Below are 27,965 nucleotides of genomic sequence, written 5' to 3' on the forward strand. Positions count from 1 at the left end.
AATGGCAACGAATCAACAATAAATAGGATTTTACTTCATAAGACTGAAAATCTAATAATCTTTATTGATGAAAGTGATATCTTTAAAGTGGGTAATTAAAACTAATACAGTTATTATAAGTATGAACATGATAAGAAAGCTCCCTACTTGCACTGCTGATTTATTGACTCTTGATTAAACGATCAATATATAGTAGTATGGAACACGAAAGTTATCAGCATTAGACTTATTTCCAGTAAATAAGTCACTCCAATTGACAATCAAATATAAAAAATACAATCTTAACCCTCTCCTAATTGAATATAACTTATGCATCTCTTGAATAAAGTCACGTATAACAAATACACTACAAGTTAATAGCATTACAATAAGTAAACGACAATGATCAGAACGCCTAGTAATTACTTGTAAATTAATTATTATTAGTGATCATGCTGCGAATGTCGGGCAATAATACTACATCCATGGTTCCCATCCTTGCCATGTACGACCTAAAATATTGGGATCGGTAGCTTGATCAATAAGACAAGTGACTTGATCTTCAACTGAAAGATTGTCAGCTGGCATTCGAGCTCTTTCATTATATTGTTTATCCCCCAGCGCGAAACTCTCCAAAATAGATAAATGATGGCATAGCCTAAGCTCATCCCTATATTAAACACACAAAATGGTAGTTAGCGATGCATTAGCAAGATAATTGATCTTATCTTATGAAATTATTCCGTACTAAATTAGCAAACCTTGTTACAAAAGCTGGATTTGCTCCTTTCAATTTGCGTTTCGCAAAAGTAACCTTTTCACGAGGATACCAACTAAAATCATCCGATTCTATTAAAGCAGTAATCAGTGCAAATTTTTAGTTTAATGTAATGTTGCATTAAAACGGAAAGCACATTTCAGACTAAAATTGCAAACAAAGATAGATAATGAGCTCCCGATCTTTAATCGAATTATGTGTATGAATTCCTTCATTTAAAGTAGTACAAATATGCATATATAGAATAATCTCACTATACCAGTTCATTTCAAGACTAATTTATATTTATAAATCGGAAGAAATCATAACTTACTTTTAATCAATCAACATATATTATTTTACTTTAATTTATTGTAATACTGAACTAATTAAAGTTCACTATAATCATTACACTACAAGACTAATTGTAAATCAAAACAGACTATTAGTTACCTGTCTTTAAGCCCTGCTTAGCATTTTGTCGGTTAGCAAAATTCTATTTAAAACATAGAAGAAATAAGACAGTGAATACCGGAGAAGGCGTTATGTCAATAATTGAAATATGCGTATTACGAATCACTCAGGTTTACCTGCCAATCTAATGACGGTTCCTTAATAAAGACATCCATAGTGTTTACAAGCAGATCTGGTTTATTTCGTAGGGCACGCAATGTGTGAACCATACTACATTTCAATTGACCATTTTCTCGTAAAGGAAGCATTAAATTCAGCATTTGCCTCGTTAGACGGAACGGCATCAGTTCTGGTAGTGGCAAGAACTAATAAAAAAAAAACCGATTTTAACATTGAGCTGCCTTTAATTAATAGATAACATGATTTAAGCTAGGCAGTTCCGACAAGCAGTAAGAAATAATATAGATTAAGATCTAAGCTATAATAGAATGAAAACAAAATACAGATTATACCACGGTATCCATCTGAACAATTCCAACCAACATTTTACAAAGAGGCTGATTAACTACTTAGAGATCAATTCAGTCTCACAACAGAACAACGGAACTTGTATAACTTAACGTTATGCAAACTACAGCCCTTTAAATAATTTATTGCGTCATGATGTTCATTCTGTTCATCGATATTTTCTAAAGTTTACCAAATTACCTAACTCCTCGTCACATTTATCGGCAATAGAATCTCCAGATAAAAAGTATATCGCAAAAATCTCTTTAACATTTTTATTTCATTTTTATCATTTCACTATACCTGAGTTGCTGACCCAAATGCATGGCCAAAATCGATACCAATCATACCACCAGTCAAACGATCAATCATGAAATTAGATAAATGACGATCACCAATACCAAGTAAATAATGGCATATAGATACAGTAGCATGAGTTCTTGCAAAATGCGATCGAAGCATGAGGTATGCCTCTGAAGAGGCAGATAACGCTACGAAACCTCGTCTGTGAGCAGAAAAAATTCAAAATAATCAAAAAGTTGCCGATCCAAATTAAAGTATATCTCACCTAATCTTTCTAGCATATTACGAATTACCGCAATAGATCCCACGGCACAGAATTCTCTCGGAATTTAAAGTGATTTTCTACTTCAGAACGCTTAGCTTTTCTAAAAGTAATAAAAGATTGGTTCATAGAATTATATTTGCACCATTCCACACTTGCAATTGTACGGAATAAAGGGTTAATAAACCTACCTATACATCGATTGGTACATATAAAAAGGGTCGCCTGCGCTACCAAATTTACCCAACCATTTAGAATAAAGTTTATGAGGTGAACTGTAAATTTAAAATCATGACATTATTAAAAAACAATCACATGGTCATTATTAAGATAGCTTATCGATATCTTGCATTAATTACTTTTGACTGCTTAGATAATGCTGCTTCTCATGATCTTCCATAGCGTCAGTAACAAATTCTTTTAACGTTATCGTATTCTTCATCCACTCGATCAATCCAAGCCTTTGAGTAAAATCATAGCAACATCAAATTATAATTGTCATCGCCACTATAAGTACATAAGGATCACTCGTTCAACCTTTGAGTGATTGGTATAACTTGATAGGTGCGAAGTCTTAAATCTTGTTGACTACAAATACTATCTTGCGCCAATATTTCATTCATGACACAGAAAAGCTAAAAGTACAGACCAAATATATGCGTGACAGAATTTAACTTTGATTAATATTATCAACATGAAAACAGCATAATCGAGTTGTTAAACCTGCTCGATACGTTGATCCAAACGCAAATCTTCACCACATTTTACTAAGAATAAGTATTCCTTTTCGTCGTCTCCATGAATTGTCAATCTTAACGGTTTACGTATTGATTTCAACACCAGTAACTATTAAAACGTAGATTTTTTAATTACATCAATTCCCAAAGTTTAGCAAGGAAACGATGACTTACTCTTTCACCAAAGCTAGCAATCTTAAGGTGATACTCAGGTAAAGGCTTTGATCTTCCAGTATATTGTCCTAATTGTACGCGTAAAATATTTCGTGTTAAATCTTACTTGGTAAATTAATGTCGTAAAAGATCTTAATAACTAGATATAAAATTATCGATAGGCCTACCGCATATTTTAACAATGTTTACCTGGGACTTCAATAGAATAAGTAAAATTCGCTGCTTGGAAATTACTTAACCAAGGGCAATATTCTTTTAAATTTTCTGGCCTATTCTTAATCTTTCCTGAAATTTCTTGTATCAATCTGGAAGCTATTTTCTCAAAATCCTAACAGATATCAAAATAATCTTCAATATCTGATAATCATTTCAACATAGAATAATAGCAACAGACTTACAGAGGCTTTCATCGATTGTAATTTGCTGCCATCTTTTCCAAAATATTGCTCAATAACTTTTCCAAAGTGCTTCAAAATTGTAAACGTATTAAAATGAGCAAGCTACATTTCAATCTTTCTATCATGAATCAATCTTACCTGTATGAACCGACGCTTGTGTGACCCAAATTCAATCAATTCACCAGACGTTAAAGATGAAGCAGCTTCTGATTCATTTGAAGCATCAACGAGTAAACCATCTCGCAACTTTTGGTAGCAAATCCTTATGCTTTCAGCTATAGAACCAGACTTTTTCTTCAAACCTTTAACTTCGTCTACCCAATCCTATTATGGTAATCATCCAAAGGTACCGCAGTCATAACTAAAAAATCGATATCGCTCTATCTATCAAAATAATTACGTTATAAGCATTATGAATCAATCTACCTTGAACACTAAATCGGGCTGAGACAGCTGCTCCAATGCTCGAACAAAACTCTCTATGAGTGGCAGTTGTAATTTACTACTTAATCTATAAACCAAACCAAACGCATGATGATTTAACAATCTTTAACTTGAAGGATATAGAATACTTTATTAGAAATTTATTATATGCAGCGCACGATGACTTACTTTGATACTGCCGTCTTATTTTGGCGGCCTACAGATGTTTCTTCAAATGTATATTGCTCATTGCTAACTTTAAACGCGTAAATGATAGCCTTAGGACAACAGAATTAAAATTAGTCATAAGTTATAAAGAATCATAAGATTATCATTCGCAATTTAATTAAGCCTCAGCTACATCATATGTAATTCTACCTGTGGATATTCATCAGCAATTCGGAATAAAATTTCCTGCACCGCTCTCGCTTCTGGCTTGTCTAATATTGCCATCATCTGACTAATCCAACCAATAAACATCCAAGATGGAATTGCAGAACTCTATCAATTACGTATATATTTGAAAAAATTTTGTTATCAATGTTGCATCCAATAGAAACTTATACTATATCCATTATAGTAATTATCTAAATATTATTTTGCTTCCGTAAGCCAAAAAATACACTGTATTATCCCAATAGGAAAGATTTGAACAATGTTCGTGCTATAACTGTATTTCAAATATCGATGACGTACTACTGGTTAAAATATCAACACTGTCTATAGACTACAATAAACTACTGTGACATAAAAGATCATTTAAAACGTAATGCCTAGTACATCTGTGTTAAGAAATAATTCATCAGCCAACAGGTTTAAATACAAATAACATAATAATATTGTTGTTAAAAATATCTAATATTAATATTAAACTGCCGGCTGGTGTAAAAGAGCTGTCTTTGGTTAAACCAATTAAGATTGTCAGTATAGTTATAGAAAACACGAAGCTACCAAATCAACGCGAAAAAATTAGAACTATGTAGGCAAATAAGACATCCTAGTATCATCTATGATTGTGTCTCATAAACAGACCTTCCTCATGAAACCATCAATAGTATTAGGATTACGCTCAACAATTTGCAACAAACGTGGAAAACGTTGACGTGCATCCATAGAGTTGTAAGCCATTGCTTCGAGCGTATAACGTATTATTACTTCCGGGAAAATCTAACAGAATATTATGATACAATAAGTAATCAGATAATATAATTCCCAGAACTCCCACAGAAAATCAAGCATATCCAGCATTACCTTAGTATCAATAAGGCCTTTAGGTTGATCTATGGGATATATGATTCGAAGCATTAATGAAAGTATCAGGATAGAGGTACATACTAATTATAGCTGATATCAATAATTAATATAAAAGTGTGTCATACTTGCTTGACCATCTTCTTCATGGCGTAGTATATCGTCACAAAAATTTACCATCATCATCATAGCTTCAATGTAGCTACTATTCAATGAATAAATAAAACAGAGTTGCTGAGATCAATCATTAAACAATTTCACTTCACAAACCAGTCAAGGCGCTGAATTACCTTCCACCGCGTTCTTCCTTTGATGCTTTCACGGCTTGATGTAACGCTTGGCAAGCGTGAGATGTTAGTTTCGCCGCAATCTTTCAAAAACAAAGGAAGAAATATTTACAAATACCATAACATCACTTAATCAAAGTAATTACAGGAACTAAAAGGCATACTTTTTCTTTAGAATCATGTTGATTCACATTTGCAAGCTGATAAAGAGATTCCTTTTTCTCATTCAATAAGTCCAAAATTGACGCATCTTTAAAAATCAACAGTTACAATATCCAACGTTAACAAACGATTGGTACAGGATATCAGCAATATTAACTCGAATTTTATGTATACGCGATAGTATGTTACCAGATTCTGCTAATATCTTGCTAGTCATGTCCAATAGTCGACTTCGAAGTAATAAATGCTCCCTCATCAATGTAGTATTTTCTAATATCACACTCAAATCTTTAACTTTTTCTAGTAACAAAGTGTAAATGAAAGAGTAGCATAGAAAGTAATTAGTAAATTCTAAAAATTGAAAATTGATAACCGACGAAATGTTAGATAGTAATATTTATAAGCTAGCATTGGGTAATGTGAGGCAATACCAAATTGCGAATTAGCAGTTAGTAACGTTTTTAAGCGTTCATCAGGTGGAGTCAGTAACGATTTATCACAATGGACTTTGGTATAAATATGTGTCCATTTGACAGTTAGTAATTCGTCTTTATCTAACTCCTAGAAAGGTTAATTTGTAGAGTAGTTGATTAATAAGGTGTGAGGCACACAGATTAGCTTATTGCAAATCTGCATATGATAACGTATTCTTTACTGTAGTATAATTCTAAACGTGACTTACCTGATTAATATGATAAAGCGTTTGACGCAGATGTTTTATTGCGACAGGATAATTTGACTATCATCAAAAGGTAAGAAATTACATCAACTGAAGTAAATTCTGTTATACATATAATTTAATCAGCAAAAATTGGCTATAGAAATACTGTGTACCTGTAACCTAGCTGTATCTGCAAGTTTCAAATAGAGTGAAACTTCTTCTTCTGCTATTCGTTTCTTTAGGACAGGAAAAGTATAAATCACTCTGTCTTCGCCATCGATCTCCATCGAATCCTCAGTACTATAAATATTAATAATATTAAAGTATTACCTCGAAAGAAACTTTATGATATGATTTAATCAAAAGTTCTCTTTCCAGTATCGGTGGAGTATTGTATTATTTATTACTTAAGGAATACAATGTAAATACATGAAAAAAATTTACCTCGTAAAAGCTGTCTGAATGACTCTGTACTGCAATAAAATCTTACGCAAGTACATACACCTATTAAGAAAATAGCAGTTAGCTAATTGTACATTTAAGTAGCCATAACAATAACTTATATAAGCATTTATATAAGATAACCTATTAACGATAACATCATCCCAGACATTAATAGGATCAATGACTTCATTAGGAAAACGTGTAGACCACTTGGATATTAAAGAAAGCACAGGTGTTACAGATTCAAAATTACCTATAATTCAAATTGCACAAAAGTTGAACAAAAAACAGTAAATCCAATATTCTTATACTGAACGAGAGTCAAGACTGAATAATTATAAGTAACTCACGTCCATCGTCCATGAATTGCAAAAATTCTTGCATTTCAGTTAATGTTTGCAGAGATTGTAGTTTGGATGCACGACTATACGATAAAGTACTATCCAACGCAGACCAATCCTAATATAAGATATGAAAAGTCTACAGTTAAATATATGACCTAAAATACTAGTAAAGGCATCATATGCCGTATACACAAAGTAAGGTAACAAATAACAGTAACACAGCCAATCAAATATAATAAATTAAAAGATATTGCATAAGCATAACTAAATAAATTAATTGCACAGTCATGATCGCCATAGAATTTAGAATACAGCCCACGATCACAGTAATATTATAATTCTAGCTATACTGATAGCAAAGAAATGTGCAAATATAAGACAAGCCAGATTTAACGATTAATTGGGCTTAGTTCCATGCTAGTCAGCAATGAAATTAGATTATAATCAGACCTGCAAAAATTTCTGTATTGAGAAATCTAGGTAATAACGAGCACGATCGTACTTCTCCAATAGAACATGGATTAGAGCAAGACAATCGCAATGACGATTCTAAAAATAGGAAGCAAAGCATAAGGTATAAGTTTCTAGTAACATTGTGCCAATTGTATCCAGCAAATAAAAGATTTACACTTAACACAAATCAATTATTAAAATCTCTCTCCAAAGCCATTTTATTATCCGTTCTAATTACCTCTAAAACTGAGAGATGTTCGTCATTAGCAAGTGATTTGTTTAGATACTGAATAAAATGATCACTTCCAGCTAGGTCATTTTCGCACATGACCTTGGCCTTACTTTTCAAAAATAAGGGCAAGTAATTCTCCTGATACAGATAAAATATTGTCTTTAGTTATTAAGAATCTTAATACCTTAATATTTTTATAGGTAAAAAATCAAACATCCTAAATAAAACTTTAAATATAGAGCGAGTATCAATACCTGATAGTAATTATCTTCCCATATTTTATCAAATGATGGTGGATCATTGTTATCAACGTTAACTAGCGACAGATATTCTAATTTATCCCACTGTGTCAAGTTATATAAGCACTGCATGATGAAATATAAGAGCAAAGACCATTAAGAAATTAGTCGAATTTATATGTACATCTATGGATATGAGATAATGATAAAAATTTAACCTACTTCTAATCGAGAGATCTCCCATAGATCTTCTTCCTCCGCCTGTGGTTCACCGTCGGGCCAACTTGAACAATCCATAGCCTATCCATCAGAATGTTTTATTAAGATACTAGTTAAAACAGTATAGTCAGTTTACCGTATTAGGAATAATTCACTGGAGCGCTACATTTCAAAACGTCGCCCCATAAAGCTCCAATATGACCACCTCAATTATTATGCACAGACGTTACCTGATTGTAGTATTTCACAGCCGCTGCATAATCATGACGTGATTCCGCTTCTAAGGCTCGTTGAGTAATGTCTTTAGTGCCTAAATGTCCGCTAAATATGCCACGCAATACATCATAATATCCAATAGATTTGTATAATTTGGATAATTCAATCCAATTACTCGTGGCTTCTGAGGCGCTTGACGTTTTAATACGCTTCGACGGAGGTTCCTCAGTATCTAGATGCATAATTTGCTTCTCCAAAAGTAAAATACCTTCCAATAATAAATATTGCAGCGTTAGACTTCATTCAATATTTCAAAATTTAACTCTCCTATTTATAAAAAGGCTCTTTTCAGCTAAAATTTTATACAGTACCTATTGGTTGCTGTGAACTAGCTAAGCTAGCTACGCTAGCAAAACTACTTTGAATTGATAGTTCTTTTTGCTGATAACAAATATCCTAATACAGCAATAAAATACATACAGTAGAAATAAATAAGGCGGTTCACCTTGTGAGCTTGTGTGAGTTTATTGCAGTACAGTATTATCAGAAACCGTAAGTAACTTACCTGAACACAGGCTATCAACGGAGGAAAGTAATGTTTCGACTTTTTGACAATATTACTAAGAGAAGCTTTAATTTCCGCTTTTGTCTCTGCAGCATCCTCATCGTTAAAGTTTTCTTCAATTTGAGAAAATATCCCATGGAATAGAGAAGCAAACAGCATACGCGCAATGGTGTTGTCAAGCTTTCTCACAATAAAAATGTCATAATAAAATTAGAAAACTGTCAATTCCAATTGCTAACGTTACATTTACTATAAAATCGCGATCAAGCTCTAGCTATAGAAATCTTAGTAGCCATACAGGGCTACCATTCCTTCTCATCAAACAACACTACATAATGTACTCAACTAATCTTAGATTATATTCCCGAGTTTTAAAGTACATACCGTAAATTAGGACTGTTAGAACCCGTGCATATACCTACTAGATCGTTTACACTTAAATTAACATAATGGTAATTTTTGATCGAGATAACAAACCTGAGCAAGAGCTTGAAATGGCGCAATTAATTCAGAATGCTTTATTTGAATATCTGGCAACTCTCCATCACGATATTTTCGGTACATAACAACCTTATTTTCGCGTGCAATCTTCTGTTGCTTTAGAATTTCCTACGCAGTCAAAAGGATAAAATCCTATCTAATCTAGTTGCTTTAAATTTTTACTTATAAATGGATTGGACAATATATATCTGTCATACAGTCATTCTTACCTCACGAAGTTGCTTTTTTCTTCGCTCCCGCTTAGCATAGAAGGCGTTATTTGCCATCTCACTTTTAATATATCTTCGCCTTAAATGATTTAAACTGGATGAAGGCTGGGAAACAGCTAAAGTTATGCGCGGAAAATTAAAATAGAACTTTAAGTATCGTTGCGTATTATCAACAGTGAAACGAGAGATGCTGTTTAAAAGTATTTTTACTTGTAGATTAATTCAATTAATACTTACATTGCGATTGTGGTTGTGATGCAGTTTCACTTGATAGTTTTTGCTGGCCGAAATCTTTACTCAATGGTTTCATTTGCAAAGGCCTTTGACGAGGACTTTTTGAACTCAGAAATAGTAGTGTACTCGAAGTTTCAGAACTAGTTGATGATAATGACTGCTGCAGGAACGCAGCGTAAGACTGGATACTTTTATCAACACTTGACGGGTCAAGCCAATTACGTGCATCAGTGTCTTGTGTTGGTGTAAACTGCAAATTCGTACTTTGTGTAGCACGCAACAGATGTTCATCAGTGGAACTACTACCACTAAGTGAAAATGATGCCATGGATCCTTGCGATCCTAACTGAGTTGCAGCAAATAGTGGTGTCATCATGGCATGACGATATTGCCATGAGTAGTTGACATTGTAATCCTATCAAGGGAAAAATTATATAAGATATTTAGTTACCCAACCGATTAGTACATTGTAGATTGAATTACCAGGATGTATCTACATATTTGTATAGCTTACATGAAATTTGCATTCAGACAATGGACGATCAAAAATTGATAATTTATAATCAGGACTGCGCGAGGTAAGTTCCAGTATTAAATTAGTTGAATAAGACAAAAACTATATGATCCAAAGAGAAGTTTTAAGGTTTATGAGAGAAAAATTACGTTAGCTATTCACTAATGAGCCATGTATTGAGCTTAAAATGACCTCTGATTCGGCATTAGGAGAGTACAGTGCATACAGTACGGAACTTAACCTTTCCAAAGTTCCGCTAGGTAGACGATTATTATTACTCCAAAAGTTAATAAGTTGTAACCTGTTCGTAAAAGGAAATTCAGTAGCAGTAATAATTAATCCAGCAGTTTAGAATAGAATAAAAATGACAAATTACGCGAAAAAAGGAATCATTACTCAGGTACCTATTCTCTTCCGAGCTATCGTTTAATCCTTGAAGCAACTGATCTTTGCAAAAATTGATTAGTTGTTTCGTCTCATCATTCTTGTCAATTTCCTGCCTAAATTTTATTTAGAAGATATACAAGCTCTCTTATATAAAATGTTACGAAATTAAAATAACAGTCGTATTTATATTCCAGTGTTACTTTGCAATTTCAAAGTACAAACCTAAAGGTATCATAGATCCACATAAAAATTCCATACATCTTCTGCCGACACGCGGCACTAGGATTTGTTTTAAAAGTTGCGACCAATTCCGCCAAATATAAAATTTGAGATATATCCAAATTTTTCAACATTGCTCGAACTAAGTCCAAGGAAACTTGCTGTTTTGATTCATCCCTACAGATAAATTTGTTGCCATGAAAAGGACACATAGGCAATAATCTGCTTTCAACTGATAAATTTGACAGCTTCAACAGTAAATGCAATATTTGTCTCTTACATAACAAAAGACGGATGAAGTCTAAATTACCTATGCAATAACATATCTTTTAATCCCTTATTTCTCAATTCGGTATATAACTCTTTAATATGATCAGCACGCGCTAGTATAATTTCTAAGCATTTCGTTTTAAATTCGCCATACAAGGACGGCATTAAGAATAATACTTTATTGACAAATCTATTTGTGATAGGAAAATAACAGATGGTATATCTTGCAATTAGAAATAAACGATAAATATCTTATGTAAAAAAAGAGAAATATAACCATCATAAAGAAACTTCGCATACTAAAGAATCAATAACTTTAAGTGTATAGTGTACCTATCGGCTATAATTGGATAATGTAATTGCACACGATATAGACATAATATAAATCTTGCCACATCCATACGACCAGCCGATACCATCGACGATAGATGTTGGGTCACATAATCAAATATAGGACCTTCAGTTTCCTTTTTATAGCAAAGCAAAAGCCATTGTTGTCAGAATAATAACAACGGTGAATTAGAGTTTCAATAAATTTCGTTTTTATTTTGACGATTTTATATGCATTACTAGAAATGCCATCGATAGGGATATATATTTTACCTTTTTAACGCTAGCAAGATGCTTCATTATCATGCCTAATACTTCAGCAACAGCTTCATAAACCTCTTTGTATTTGAACTGTAAATTTTCTGCTAATGCTCTGTAATATCTAATAAATTATTTCTTAACTCGATTAATTCATCTTCCACAATGGTTCGAAATTGAACACAGTTCATATTGACAATTTTTACTCACAACATTTCATCAACTTCAACATCGTAACGATATGGTGATAATCCGTTAGCGACGACAAGGCCAAGGCACTGAATACCCGTTGAATTGTCTTTCTTATCCTTATCGGGGTTACTAAAATTCTTATATATAATCCTTATTCCAAAATAAAAGCGATTTCTTAACGATATAGATATTAAAAATAAAAATAGACTGCGGTAAAATACCGATAAGGAATTTCAATGTGATTCTTCCATAATTCAACAGCGGTTTTAATTATTTCAATATTGTTTCGTAGTACACTCCGATTGGGATAGAATGCATTTCTCATCAGAAATTCCATCAGTCGATTAGCTTGTAAAATTTCGTCAACGTCCTATCAATTATATATTATTTCGTGTTTAGCAAGCAAGTTTACTAAATTATGCCAGTCATGGCAACTTAAGAATCAAAAACAAACAGGTTATATGCAAATCTTTCAACAAAATACTTAGACATAATACCTTAGGGATAGCAACATCGGCCCATGAAAGCAAAACAATCATCAGATCGACAATAAAGTAATGGATTCCATCCGATTCCTTTCCTTCGATAATCAATTGTATCAGTGGTACTAGCCAAAATTTTGCATATGGTCTAAAAATCTAATTGAAAATTCACTTCATCAACAGTAGTTTACTTAAAATGCTGTGATGAATAACCGGTTATTCGGTCAATAAAACGAACCTTTGGTCGATTAATAATCAATTTGGCAATAAATAATTTAATGTTGCGATTTGTGGTATGATCGCTAGCTTTTTTTCGTAATGCAACCATCCATGATGGCATTTCACTAGGAGTAGTATCCTAGATTCAAATTACACAAATTGATGCATGTAAGAAGTAGGATTAGTCTAAATGTATCAGAATTATAATTTACATTAATTACTACTACTGCAATATAATTCACAACAGAATAAAGCAAATAAAGTCCGCATATGTTACACATCAAGACTAGATAACGACTAAATGTTTAATTCGGTTCCAGTTCGGATATTGATGTAGAAAATCCAGAAGTAATCGCTACCAAAGATACTGCTCACTGTCCGTAAATGAAAATTATAACATGTTACCTTTTCAATCGCAGGATTAATTTTGTTGACAGCCATATGATCAAGGAGGGTTAATAAAGCCTCCATACATTCATGCTTATTCAAATCATCTAGTTCTAGCTCTTCATCAGCGAACTTATTTATAATTGTCTTAGCCTGAAACGAATTAATGATGATAATTTTTAACGTGAATCAAGCTATAACGGTAACAATTTAAAGTGAAATTACAGTATATTAATAAAAGTGAAACCTTTTCACTATCTCCGGTTTCACGAGTAGGAATTTGTTTGATTGAATTATTCTCCGAATACCCCTTAAAATTATGGAAAAAGCAGCATTAAAATCTTTACATGACGAAACTAGCAATCCTAAAAAAGTTCCTTAACATGATATCAATCTCAAAATCCTACCTGAACAGTAGAACTATTAAAATCAAATTGACTAATTTCTTCATTCAGCGAACTATCGGCCAGATATTGGGACGGCAAATGATAACTTGGAGCCACTATAGGTCATAGATTATCAACACATTCAAACGTAAATTTAATCAGTCATAGTCCACAATATTTCTATTTTTATATGCCAAAAAATAGGTAAAATAACTCCTACTTGCAATGCCTGAATCGGCTTCATCTGCCGATTCACTAGAAACTGAAGAGCGCGATTGTTCTCGTAGCGACCTGAAAGTTGTCTTTTGCTTATCTTGATACTATATATGACATTGAACACTCTTAACTAATTGGCTTGGTTCCAATTATGTGAACTAAATATCTCGTATATTCAATATTGATTATTGCATGTCAAAGTCTTACCGATAACTCAATTTCGAAGGCATATTCTCTTTCCATATCAATCAGATTCTCCCATAAAAGTTGTTTCTAATAAGAACAAAATTGTACAATATTTTTTTAACTACAATAACTTATTCTAAGTGAACACAATACACTCATTACTTTATAGTAGGAAATTTACTAACCCTTGCCACATTTTCGGTAAAAAGGAAAACGGTATAAAATTTCATTTCCGTTTGCGTTGACGATATCACAGAAATCAGAGCATTATAAGCTGCACAGCAACACTGCCGATGAAGTTCAACTGATCTAGTTTCACCACGTAAATCATCACTCTTACAAGCGTGAGCTGCCCTAGTAATGATAGTACAATGATCTCTGAGTTACAATCAAAGCTTGCGATTTACTGAGTGCGATGCATGATAATTTATGCATGCTTTATGATATTAGTAACAATTTTTGATATATAACAAAACGAATATGCGATTTTCAGTGCTAAATCAACTAACTTTGTAATCGATTTCGTAATTTCTTTGCCATCTTCGGTTGGACGTCCAGTATAAGCTTTCACAATCGATGACTCTGCTGTATTAACGTCTTGCTTGGATAATTTACTGTACATGAGTTTCATCAACTTGTACGAGCCTAACTTTGATATCAATTGATTTTCTAGGTCTGCGGTCTGTATGGTGAATGAATGTGAGATAAAAAATACATATTCTAGCAAAACAAATCTAGTATCTACCATATCTAATGTACGCAACGATACACGTATCTTAAAAATAAATATAACTCACCTTAACTAATTTTGCTTCAATAATATCCATTATTTCTTTGATGTGACTAACATAGAAATCTTTAGTAATCTTCAGGCTTGCTTTTTGCAGCATTGGCAAACAAACGCGCTCAATGGCAGCTCTTCTAATATCAGGTCGATAACTTTTATCATTGACAAACATCTTAAAAGGAACATCGAGTGCACCCAAAGCATCTTTCGGTATTAAACTATTGTATCGGGAATTCAATTACCAGGTTAGTCGCTCGCTATATTAAACAACATTTAAAAAAGTCCTCATTCAGTACCTACGAGAACTTACCTACTAATAAAAAGAAGTAACGATTTTTGAATTTGTTCCTCATATGCGTGCTTTTTTTCACGACACATTACGCTAATAAGAACTTCCAGCAGCATTAAATTACCAGATTTGATCAAATTTGCTAATAGCTGTTATAACGAAGCAACCAGAAGAATAACTATTTTTAACCGTCTAACATCGCTCGTATTTCAGCGAAATAATATTGGCTAAGAGGTAGTTACCTTGTCAATACAAGCGACATAGTCGTTATAATCGGGGCTACCAACTACAAATTCAGCTGATTTTAACGGGAACTTATCAACAATCATTCGATCCAAATGCTCACTAAAAGTATTATTCCCAGATATAAATGAGCAAAATAGCCTAATGTATAAAAGCTAGTATATTCTGTATATCAGAAACTTATATCTGCGTAAAGTTAAACTGACCGTAACTCGCGAATCCTTTTATCACTAGATACAAGAAAGAAATGTAGCAGATCTAGCACATATTTCTACGAATTTGACAAGAAATATACAGAAACGTAGCATTAATCACATGATGGCGCTCAGAAAATGTTAATTTATAAGCTATATACTGGTTAAACCAACTTTAAACGCCAAACTGGTTGATGTACCAGACAGGAGCGATAAAAAGAAATTGAAAACTGTCTCAAATGATGAATCATTACTTTGAGTTGTAAACTAGAAATGAATAATAAGAGTAGCATGTTGTGGCATTAGTAGAGCAATTAACTTTAACTGGCCTAAAGAATGCGCATATAAATAAATGAAGTAGTCTTAATGAGTATAATGTCGGTACTGATGACGATCCCTTGCATTCCATTTGCCAACTATCTATAAAAATATCCTAAAAATGTACCTGAGGATCCAGAGTTAAGCATTTGTTGAGTATATTAACAGATATTTGCAGCAAGTCCTGAGCATCAGGTGTCAACCACCAACACTTTAACGAATTCCACGAAGATAGTATCTTTTTAGAGATATGGATCCCTTTGCTGAAAGAGGTATAAATTCGTTAATGCAGAAGTGTTCAAAAATCTTCAGTTACGTGATGACGTGATGAACTGTCAATGCTAACGAAATGAACCTGTCACAAACCTTTGGCGTAAACCTCTGTCACGCAGTATGAAATCTAATAATCCAGATAATATCCCAGATATCTGACAGATTCCAACAGAAGTAGTAATCATTTGAAATCTTTTTAATTTATATGCATAATAAAACAACAAAATAAAGTACAAAATATTACCATGAATGATTTACTAGCAGCCAAATCGAGTATCATAGGCAAACACTGGTTAGATACTTTCGCCAGGAAAGCATTAATATTACTGTTAAATGTATAATACAGCGTCATTCCAAGAGTTGCTGTTGCGCTATTGCTATCTAGAGATCATAGATCATAAATAGAAGTGCTGATATCAAGTAACTAATATTACATCCTGATATCTCTCCATAGTCTCACTGCCCTTGTAATCTGTAACAGTACATACTTGTCATTAACTATCTAACTGTAAAAATACTGTAATCTTACGGACTGATATTAGCCAAAGAATATCATTGTAAGCATATGCATCGATCGTATCAAATCTGATCAAATTAATTGTATATGTATAGAAATCCTTTTAAATTACCTCCATATAATTTTGTTTCATCCAACAAATATCTAAAGAATATATCGATTGTTTCATTCAATTCGAAAGCTAAATCAAGTAACTCAGCAGCAACCTTTTGCTGCGCTGGAGATAATGCTGTTCGATCGCCGTTCATTTCACGCCCTCGAAAGCAGTCAACAACAGATTTCATAATTTTTTCTATTAAATCCTTCTGCATATATCGAAATATCGAAAACCTGGAATTAGCGCAATACTGACTACCTGTGCTAACTATTGACATTGCAGAAAATTAATGAAAACCCACATGGTCCGCAGGCGTAGTCTTCAGTATCCCCATTGTCAGCAATTGTTTATAGCCCTTAATTAAGAATGTTAACCGCTCGAAATCAATATTTAATTCGTTGTCTCGATCGAACCGTATGGGTAACAAGTCTGGTAAATTATAAGATCTAAAACAGATGGATAAGCTGAAGTCAAATCAAGGTCATAAAATCAAACAGTAACTTTAAACATAAAAATAAAATATAAATAACGATCACAAATCTTAATTTAGTTGTTGTAACAATATACAATCACTTAACATGCTCAAACCTGTTCCGAGATAACAATTCCTTTAATGTTATAATCATTAATTCCCTTTTATCTTTCGGTAATTTCATTTGAAATAATCCGCATATATCCTTCATCTAAAGAAGCAGTCGATATGCAATTAACATATCTTTATTATAAAGTAATTAATACCAACTTCAATCATTAGAGTTTAACTAAACCTGTTGCGGGAGCTTTTCCAATACTTCTATATCCCCAACATTAAATCCCAATTGATGTGGTGTTAAAATGCAAAGAAAAATCATTTCGAATAAATTCTGGCTCCATATTTGGCGAGGTATGCCCTATATCATTATTTATTAGATATTAGCGTAACGAAATTAAATAAAATTAACACAACGGATGTATAATATTGCGAAGTACCTCAATTATTGAAGTCGGACTCATTTGTAGCAAGACAGCCAAAAAATTGATCAACCTAACAATAGTCGTACACTTGCACCTAAAGAGTGCAATATTATCATTTAAGCCTGTAAATCAATAAAAATACACAGTATTTATACAATCAATAATTGTTGGTTTAATTTACATATTATATTCTTCAATCTCTCGCGGTGTAAAAAGTTGCAACGTTGATTTTGAATATAATAATTTAACGGTTTCATCCAATGAATGTAAGCATAATTTCGACAAGAAGAATTCAATTGAGCCAAATATTTTACAGGAACCAAGCTGTGCCTTATCTCCTATTTGGAATATAGATAACCATTAATTCGCAAATGGCTAGTCAAAATAATAGTATCATAGTTTAATCTCAGAAATAGTTTTAGCGTAAAAACCTATAATTTGTTCAGGAGACATCATTTTCTCGCTAAATACCCAAGAATAACAGTCTAAAGCGGCCAAAAAGTAATCATACCAATTCTTCATTGATCGCAAATTGAATGTATCACTTATATCCAAGGCAGTTTGGTATCTGCCAATTCCATATTTGCTACCGCCTCCCTCAAATCTGTTTAAAAATATAAGAAACATATTATTCATGAGTTACATAATTCTATAAGGCCTACATATATTTTATTATAATTACGAACTTACAATTAGTTAATTCATGCTAAGCTTACCGTGTAATAAAGAACGTAACACTACTACTCCCAATAATTGTTTTAACCCAATCTTGAATCGTAGATACGCCTAGATATGAACACCAAAATAATTTCATCACCTGCTATAACATTCAGTCGTACAATTAAGTGATAATTATATAATAGTGAGTTCACATTACTGCACTTCACTCGTATACGTGTGTACATTAGTAATGGTGCTATCCCACTTTTAGTAAAACTAATCGATATTAGTGTACTTTAGTAATAGAAATATGCTAGTTATGCAAAATATCAACGACTTATTTTGCATTTAATGATATTAAAACGAAAGGAAGCAAAACCCTGTCACAGTATTGTCATGTTTGACAGGGTTCTCAAGACGTCAAGGTTATAATAAGTGTAGTAAATCATCTTTCAAGCGCACCGATATTATACGAGCACAGGCAAGTAGCTAAACTTAAGCTTTTCACTGAAAACTAAAAATTAAAGAAAAAGGCAATAGTCGACCTAATACCACCTAAAGTTAATGATAGGCATACAAATGCATTTCTAATATACGATGTGCGTTACAATAAAATTTATTTTTGGATAATTGATAAAGTCAATAACGTCAACGACAATTGCATCGTTATAATAATTATATAATAATAATAGAAGGGTGGCATTCCAGCAAACAGAAATTTATTATACCTGATAACTGAGGAGCGAGGCCATAAACCAATTGCATACATTGATGCCTGCAAGCTGTTTGTGGTCTACCACACTGCCGGACCAACCAGTTAACCACGTGATGAAGAGTAACTGTCTTAGTCATAAACCCACTAGAAATTTATAATAAATAAATCATTAATAGTAAAGCTAGCTCCAATTACTTATGTAGAAGTGAACGGTATATCATTATAAAGGAAACTGACGTAGGAGTTCGCCGATTTTTGCTCTCTTTGTTAAGCGTTGATGCTTTTGCTTTAATAATTCGTTCAATATGAGCTAAAGCTTTAGACAACTGTTCTTGTGTTCCTATAAGAACCATGAGTAAACCGATAAAGACTTGAAACCATGATAATAAATAGAGCACAACATGATAACAAAATCATCACATTATAATTTACCAAGCGATTTCTCGTCTGTATGAGACAATGCCAGAGAATTAACATAATTGACTAAAATTTCAAATATAAATGTATCCACCAGTGTCGACTCTTCCCTATTTCAATAAATGTTTAAATTTGTAATATATTGTAGGTTTTACGAATAGCATCATTTTCGCAAATATTTACTATTACCTGAGGACAACGTATATATTATTGAATGCCAAGGCTGCACCAAGGCGTTTAATGGCACTTGGATGAGAAGCTAGGCTATACAGACGCTTCAATAAGGATTTTGCATTGTTTGAGGTTTTCTCTTGTTGCTAAATATACATTAGATATTAATCAGTTTCTTGTACATCATACGAATCGGTCAAATTTGTTTATCCCTCTAACAAAGCCAGTAAATCCAATTGTACACTATGAACTTATAATATCGTACGAACGAATTCGCATCTCATTATGAAGAAAATGATATGTTTTTTGTTAAGATAAATATTTCTTATATTAACTTTCACTATAGGAGAAAGATATTGCTCTTTCCAATTTTTAAGATCGATTAGAAAGTAACTGCTAATGACTATAACATTACCCTTTCGTAATATAAATTTTATATAAAATTACATATGCAATGTAAATCAAATAGACTGTTAGCGTAACACTAAAATAGCTACTACAACCTTTTTGGTAGTCTGTTTAATCGACCAGTGTAAATATTCTCGTAAAGATTTGGCACAGAAATCTCTTAATGCGGAGTCAGTTGAATGAATGACACCATCCTTTAAGTTAATAATTTTAAAATTTTACGCATGTCTGATATTATACATAAATTTTATCCATTTTAGCGATAATTTGAACATGCTTCTTAAGCGAGATTTTCAACATACTAATAACGCATTCAACAGAGCTATCGTCTCCACACTTTCGTAGTTAGAATTACCAGTGAACCAATGAATAAGTTGATATACCAGCGGTTGAAATAATTGTTGTGACACCTATTAAAAACATTTCGCTAATGAAGCCTTAATGTAGATACATGCGCATTAATACGTATCAAAACTACTAACCTGTTCTACATCGGACGCCAATGTTAAGATTGCAGGAAAGATTTTCTTGTATAAGTTACCATAATTAGTCTGTAACGAGTAAAATTTTACTTTAATCAAATTGTTTGGATTTCAATCCTTAAAATATGTCAAATATTATTGCTCAGTTACCACAGATCCTGTCCCTCCAGGCTGTTGCGCTCCTCTTCCAATCATATACAAAACTAACGCATGCAATAACTCACAAGCAGCAATCTAATTCCAGAATTATATTTTATCGATCATTAAACGTAATATTTGACTTAATCAAAATAGCGTAGCTTCATAGATAACTCTACTTACTTTTGTTTGGCGGTCACTAGAAGACGTCGCTAACTCGACCACACGTGGCAGGAATGGATCTATTTTAATGTATAGATATGCCTTAGCGAAAATAGATCTAAAATTTGTTCTAAAAACAAACTACAACGTTACCCAAATGAATAATTGGTTTCATATCTTGAAATGGGATTGCGAAAGGTAAACGTTTATGGTTGTCCCACGCAACAGCCTGAGATGATCCATCATCATTACCTTTCCTTATGACCAGCGAATTAGTATTTCCACCTAAACGCCCAAGTAACTGTACTATTCTCAAGCGCACTTGAGCTAGGGGTGAATCCTAATAAATATATGTTAACAATTCATCAAGAACTAAAATTACGCTCAAATAAAATTTCGTAGGAGATATACAGCCAAGTTAATTTTACTTTTGATCCACCAGTTGGGTTGACAACTTTAACAGGGAGTTTTTTAGCTTTACCAGTACGAGCCTTTAATGCTTTCGAGCTATCTTCAACTAACGTTTCAGTAGCTGCGCAGAAAAACATCATCAAAATATTTTAGTTACATGATTGATAGCACAGATGGTAAGTATTGCTGTTCAATGATTCAAACACACTAACTATCGTCCGCTGAAGATTTTAAATAATCATCAAAGCATGGCAAAATATCTGAAAAATAAGGTCCTATTATATTTTGTGGAAGATCAGATGACCATCTTTCAAGGGCATCAATGGCTGCGTTAGCGAGTGGTAAATAACTTAATCCTATATTCATCGAGACCTGTATGCAACATTCATATACAGAAAAAAGGTAATCAACGAACGTATTTACCTACGCGTATTACTTAAGCGGAAATAAGAAATATCTTTTTTTCAAGACTCTGTCTTAACCTTAATAGCAGGAATAATCAATGCCATGTCATCTTGAATTAATTGATAAGGCAACGCCAGAATCAAGGACAAGCAGGACACATGTAGATCATCTTTGTACTGTTTTAATCGAACTAAAACCTATGATATAAAATAGAGCAAAAAAATTATAACTGCTGTAACACTTAGGATAAGGATATGTTTAAGCTGACCTCCTTGTAAAACTTGTAATAAAGCAAATAACATAAGTATTTATCGATGGATTCCGCCTCTGCTGCAGCATTAATTGTGCATTTGGTCACAGTTTCAATATTAAGATCCTAATAATAGAAAGCAAGGGCAATGTTAGATAATAAGATTTAAATTTGCAGCACTATCTTTATCTGTGAAGGTGATAATGACCTCAAAGTATGAAAGTGAGGAACTGATTGTCATACAGATTTCAAGAAGTTTATAAAAGCCACTCACTAGTGGTAGTCTAAGAAGAAAAATTAAAAATAATCGTAATATTTTTTGTAAGATTATTGTCATGCCTAGCAGACCGATTGCATTAATCTACGGTAGTTATTTACACATAGCCATAATCTACACTACTAAATTAATTATGTCCTAGCCAAACCTAGTAGACAGTAAAACTAAATTTTTGCCAAAAGGGAATATCCATGGAAGAAAGAACTCGGTTCGAGTAGTCGGCAGTAAAGCTCTAGACGAAAATTATTAACAAATTACCTTTCAGTAAACAAACAATTATCCCTTTATCTATAGTAATATCATAATATTACTTGGTAAAGTCGACTATGTTAATAAAAACTTGAAAATCCTTAGGAACGTTGGGTTTCAATCCAGCCACAGGATTGGAAGTACCTTCAGATGATTGAGTCTAACGATAATAATAGCATAATTTGTATATTATTATTACTATCACAGTCATAAAGTCGCAAAAGATTTAAGTACAGTGCATTAGTATTTTATCACCTCCTCTTCTATAGTTGTTTGCTGTGAAGATGTTAAGTCAAGCTTTAATAAAATTCGCTGTAAAGAATGTAGTAACTCATTGTACAAACTTCGTTGTACATAGATGATATGTTCACGGTCTGTGGTTATTAAAGTTAAGCCCTAAAAGCAAATAATCACAATGGTAAATAATTAAGACCTTCTGATAGTTCCTACTATATGTACATATGTAAAGCACATAAATTACCTAGTATATACGAAGTGTCATCTTTTTACATTCAGTAATAATGGTATTAATACGAAAACTGCTATGATATATTATAGTTAAATCTACCTTAATTTCGGTAGCTTGAATTAAATTCTTCCATAGTGAAATATAGTCTTTATAAGAAATGCGTGGACCAGTCTCTAAGATAACAGAATCCTGACTAATGTTCAGATCTGAATCCTATTGAATCACAGGTATTAATGGTGTATAATGCTGCCAGAAACTCAATCACCAAAATTAATATAAAATTATATTGAATAATTACCGTTTCAACGTATACAGGGTGAGAACAAGTTCTTATCAACCCTTGATATACTGAAATAATATTATAGATATTAAACTTTATCGTTGTAAAAAACTTCTTATGATGATTCATACTTATTAACATATACGATATCACAATAACATACCAACGCGAGACAGAAAATTCTTCAGAGCAGCTCCTTTAGAATGTAATGCGAGTAATAATTCAAATAGTGATTTATAGCATAAGCTATGGAGTTCATTAATCACGTAGGGGAAATTTTCAAAGAGTACAATAGTTAACTTTTCGAGGGATCTTGTAAATGTATCGTTAACCTAAACAATCGATAAAATTGGAAAAATTATTGGTATTATAGGCTATCCAGTATATAATGTAGATAAATTGATAAAAAAATTGAAAAAGCAATAATTTTACTTCATCAAGTATATTCAAGATGCTGGCAAATGCTTCAAGAAAACTAGGTAAGTACTGAATTTTGTCTACGTTGACATCACTGAAATAATAAATGAAATTGTTACATCAATAGAATATTCTATTTTATTATCATTATCACGATGAATTTATACCTCTATACCGATAATACCCTTAAAGTACTCAACATACATGAAAAACAATTGTTCACTACGTTGTAAGAGATCCATGGTCATAAATCGTACATCGTCCTTTTTCAGTAATGTTTTACAAGGCTAAAATAAGTAGAAAGTGTAATATAAAGTTTATTTTATAATTATGTCAACGCCAACCTTGTAAAAAAAGTATATGCAAGAATTTACGGCAGCAAAGTAACCATATCCACGTATAGCAATAGCTAACTCTTTAGCATCACTACTTCCACTATCAATAATAGATCTAAATTTTTTAAGGAAGAACTACAAAAAATTTAACAAGATTAGTAAAATTATTAATCGTTTGATTATCTACATATGAGATAGCTGAATAAGGTTGCATTTGAATCATTTTCTTCTTACTTTAAAGATATTTATATTTGCAGCATCATTTTCATTGACAAGGTATTCAGCAATCTTTTTAACAAAATAATTGAATTCCAATTATATAATTGGTATTTAATATCGCATGCAAAAGCATACGATAGAAAAATAGCTATAATAGCTAGCAGATATCAACAAACCTGTTTCATGATCTCTTCAAGGGCATGAAAGGCCGCTGCTCGTATATCTCTATTTCGATGTCGACACCATCGATAGATAACCTCGTATAGAGCCTAATATCCAGAAAAAGCAATAATTTTGAGTTAAGGAATTAATATAACAGTACTACATTCCCAGCTATTAATAACATCAGTTCATTTACTTCAGCTTCTCTCGAGATGTAATCACAAAATTGAGCAGCATGTTTTGCAATCAAATTTAGTCCAGCTATATTTTTTTTTAAAAGAAAAGAATCAGTACTACAAAGAATTGATAGTATATTTTTTAAATAGACACGATAACAGCTTACCTTTAGGTAAGTCATACCGTGGCAATTCAACCTAGCAATGAATGGAATCATTTTAATTTTAAAATAGACCATGATTATAACGCAAAAAAGTAATAATTCTATTAGCAAAATCATCTTGCAATCCTGTTTACAAACGTACCTTAGGATCAATAGCTAAACGAGCATATTTGTAAATATCAGCAGCGTATTTCGATTCTGGTAAGTAAAGGTAATAAAAATATTCTTTACCATCTTATACTGTATGTTGTAAATGCATACCATTTGCCGAATAATTATACTATTGACTAATAACGATTATATAGTCTACGTTGTGTTTTATTGGTAATAAACTGAAATACTTACCTTCCTCAACAGATTGGGTAAAATTGTATAGATATGATGTTAAGCCTCGTAGACAGCCATAAATCACAGGCATATCTAATTTTGTATTTTTGCCAGTCATCTTTGCAAATGGTGACATTACCAAATTTGTGTATAACATCATAAATTATTAAAATAAAATTATGGCACAGCATTAAATTTGAGGAAGCATAAGAAATTATCGATCGAACTGCGACTGTCATCACATGAAAATTTTGCACAGCCAAAAACGTGTGTATAACATAGGTATAAGTAACTAACCTGAGATTTTAATGTATTCAGATAAATGGTTAATAACTGTTGAGCATGAGGCATAATATATTCAGGAAATTTTTCAGCAATCGTTCCAAGCAAGGAATACATGCCACTCTTGACTACATACGCGTAAGATGAAATAAATAAATTAAATCTGGTAATATCATTCAAGTAAGTTTTAATCGATCCTAGCTAGGTAATGCAACATAGGCATGAAAGATTTATTTTCTCCGAAATATCACTATAATAAAGTAACCTGTTGAGGAATATTTTGTTGGTTGTTTGCAAGCTGACATATACCTAAGTAAGTAGTACAATAAATATTAGGTAATTTAATGCAGTATTGTTTTATCTATTTTTCAGTCAAATACTAAATCAAAATCATCGCGGATTTTTCTTCTTTACTATATCGCTTACTCATGTAACTGTAGTAAAAAAATGTTATGATAATGTTTTACCTTCCTCAATGATATACTTACTTGTCAACCAGCTTTGAAATAGCCAACTCTTCAACTACCGATGAATGCAATTTCGAGCTCAAAAGCTAAAGATAAGAATTGAATAATATTCACTTGGTAAGAAATGCAGTCGATTAGCAAGATTTTGAAATAAAAGTGAGAATTCTGTCTTAACTTCAGGCTTAAATGTGAGGACAAGGCGTGTATATTTATTTTGCTACTTCGTTTACCTTAGCCATAAATAACTCACCTGTAGTAACGGAGGAAATGTGGCATTTTTCACCCTAGCGGCTTTATCTCTCGTAAAGAGCGAAATGCATACGTCCTTCAATGTTGGAATGCAAGAAAATGCAAAAGATCGAAAATAATTTAGCCCAATAACATTGTTGAATTCACTCATAACTTAAATTTAGTTGGATGCTAGCAAAGCCAGATTTAAAGAAGAACTTTTTTGAAAGTACTAAAGCTCGTTGAATAATGTACAGTAATAATTTAGAATTTCAGCTGAAAAACGATTCATGACTTGCAGCTGGATCAGAGGAATCAACATTACTGTTGCAAAAATACTTTGTAGACTAGTCAGAAGTATACGACTGCAAATCTAATCTTGCAATTTAACATTTTAATAAGAAGTAGCGTCACGATACCTTAATTTGTACGGCATAAGGACTTATCTTTCCACCAATTTTCTCCATATATGCAGTAATTAATTTTAACAAATCTTCCTTGCATTTATCCAACTGTAGGCGAGGTATAAATTTTATCTAGCACACGTACGATAGTTATAAAAGACAAATAACATTGAAAATGAATTTACATTTATCCACGCAATCCTGTTCATCGATATCACTTACATCGTCTAGACCAATTGATTTGCGTAAAAATGTAACAACTCCATAATCTTGTCCAAATAATGCTGACGAGCAATAAGCTTTGGGTGACGAAAAAATAGAAGATAAAAAATTTTGAATGATAATATGACCATACCATTTTGGCACGGTGTCAATAACTTTATTGGCTTACATCAAGCTAGTAGAATCGACTTGATACTTTGAAGGTATGGAATAAGCATCATTACTAACTGTAAACTACGCTAAAATTCAAGCCCTACGCGTTGTGGATACTATCACAATGTTATTACGTTGGCTATAGGCCAATTTTGAATTGAACGTCTGTATATATGTTATATACTGTACAATGTACATGGTGATGGATCTCGAGCTATTGCTGATAATATTTACAATTTTTCAGCTAGTCTATTAGCTAGTCCTCTTACCTTTTTCAGCATCAGAAGCGGTTTGTAAGCATAGCACAGTAATATCAGATGCAATATCGCAAGCATTGCTACCTCTATGCAACGATTGCAAGTTGAGAAGTGCATGTAAATCGATTAATAACTGGCTCAGATTGGACGCCATGCTTGATGGCTAGTTGCAAATGGCACTACAGTAGTCCCCCAGTCCTGTTTATCTTTGGCGCGGTGCTGGTTTACCGAGGGACGGACGGATGCTGAAAAGAGGGAAGGCAAGTTGGAACCTGCCATTGCATTAATTCTAGTTCATTCATTATATGATATTTACTAGTTAATGATGGCCTTTTAATCCATATCTGCCATTGGATGATGGCCGAAATAATGTTTAAATCTTATAAATGGATTCAATTTATTTTATATCGTCGTATGCAGTGGAAGAAGGTGAATTGAACGACATAACATTATTACTTATATACGTCAAGTAAAACCATGGTATCATCAACATGGCGTCAGAACAATGGGTTGTCCACTGGACAGTCTCTCCTTTTGCAAGGACTACGTAGCAGATATGGACTACAAATCTTACTAATCCTCTTACCAATGGATTCAATTTACTGTATTTTACATCATCGTATGTAGTGCAATGCTCTATACAATCCCATTGTTGATTGACATAACATTTTCACTTATACAGTGCAGTAAAACCATGGTATAACCTGGGATTTCTAAGACCAATCATACACTTTTTATGAAACACTGATCTTAGCGTCAAAAAGGATGAAATGAGCATTTATTGAATGGGCATTAAGTCTTGGGTAGAAGAGGATTTCTAGTACTAACCTTGACTTATAAGGACTTCTAAGACTAAGGAAGTCCCTGATGAAGTCTAATATTACTATAATACAATAAAAAGTATACTGTAAGCACTTTTTATCAGCCATTTCTTGTAGTAAACGACGTCTGCACATCCTGTCTTGAAAG

General features: G+C 32.7%; 1 protein-coding gene across 1 annotated transcript; it reads right to left on the reverse strand.

Annotated features, from left to right (window-relative positions):
* Positions 1-456: 456 nt before the first annotated feature.
* On the reverse strand, positions 457-26,652 carry TRIADDRAFT_20924 (uncharacterized protein; the record flags this gene model as incomplete). Its single annotated transcript, XM_002110107.1, is given in 103 exon segments — positions 457-649; positions 741-828; positions 1,190-1,232; positions 1,327-1,515; positions 1,961-2,162; positions 2,254-2,325; positions 2,414-2,497; positions 2,582-2,683; positions 2,760-2,857; positions 2,946-3,068; positions 3,134-3,201; positions 3,323-3,461; positions 3,532-3,600; positions 3,670-3,855; positions 3,958-4,042; positions 4,144-4,232; positions 4,333-4,455; positions 4,987-5,121; positions 5,206-5,234; positions 5,334-5,439; positions 5,773-5,942; positions 6,032-6,202; positions 6,333-6,393; positions 6,489-6,608; positions 6,852-7,012; positions 7,110-7,218; positions 7,554-7,652; positions 7,795-7,926; positions 8,043-8,153; positions 8,250-8,327; positions 8,477-8,730; positions 8,834-8,918; positions 9,028-9,207; positions 9,505-9,624; positions 9,738-9,853; positions 9,975-10,386; positions 10,486-10,587; positions 10,678-10,786; positions 10,890-10,985; positions 11,095-11,268; positions 11,402-11,551; positions 11,695-11,828; positions 11,965-12,073; positions 12,160-12,291; positions 12,363-12,511; positions 12,639-12,779; positions 12,862-12,981; positions 13,248-13,361; positions 13,477-13,539; positions 13,637-13,731; positions 13,872-13,935; positions 14,039-14,104; positions 14,203-14,371; positions 14,527-14,699; positions 14,815-15,022; positions 15,115-15,242; positions 15,336-15,434; positions 15,539-15,607; positions 15,705-15,797; positions 15,976-16,111; positions 16,215-16,276; positions 16,366-16,502; positions 16,751-16,943; positions 17,037-17,181; positions 17,309-17,412; positions 17,503-17,625; positions 17,705-17,783; positions 17,871-18,024; positions 18,121-18,293; positions 18,406-18,475; positions 19,078-19,208; positions 19,302-19,404; positions 19,497-19,591; positions 19,671-19,798; positions 20,156-20,254; positions 20,363-20,470; positions 20,543-20,611; positions 20,693-20,776; positions 20,864-20,922; positions 20,996-21,182; positions 21,271-21,374; positions 21,466-21,625; positions 21,736-21,855; positions 21,927-21,985; positions 22,089-22,192; positions 22,334-22,417; positions 22,497-22,594; positions 22,690-22,808; positions 22,969-23,116; positions 23,202-23,251; positions 23,347-23,515; positions 23,616-23,680; positions 23,785-23,887; positions 23,975-24,070; positions 24,087-24,133; positions 24,327-24,423; positions 24,513-24,609; positions 24,938-25,101; positions 25,281-25,428; positions 25,754-25,818; positions 25,983-26,057; positions 26,380-26,472; positions 26,587-26,652. Coding segments are annotated over 103 exon segments (12,129 nt in total), but the record flags the coding sequence as incomplete, so codon positions are not given.
* Between the last annotated feature and the right edge of the window lie 1,313 nt (positions 26,653-27,965).

The sequence above is a fragment of the Trichoplax adhaerens genome, genomic scaffold, assembly GCF_000150275.1.
Source record: "Trichoplax adhaerens TRIADscaffold_2 genomic scaffold, whole genome shotgun sequence".
Lineage (NCBI taxonomy): Eukaryota > Metazoa > Placozoa > Uniplacotomia > Trichoplacea > Trichoplacidae > Trichoplax > Trichoplax adhaerens.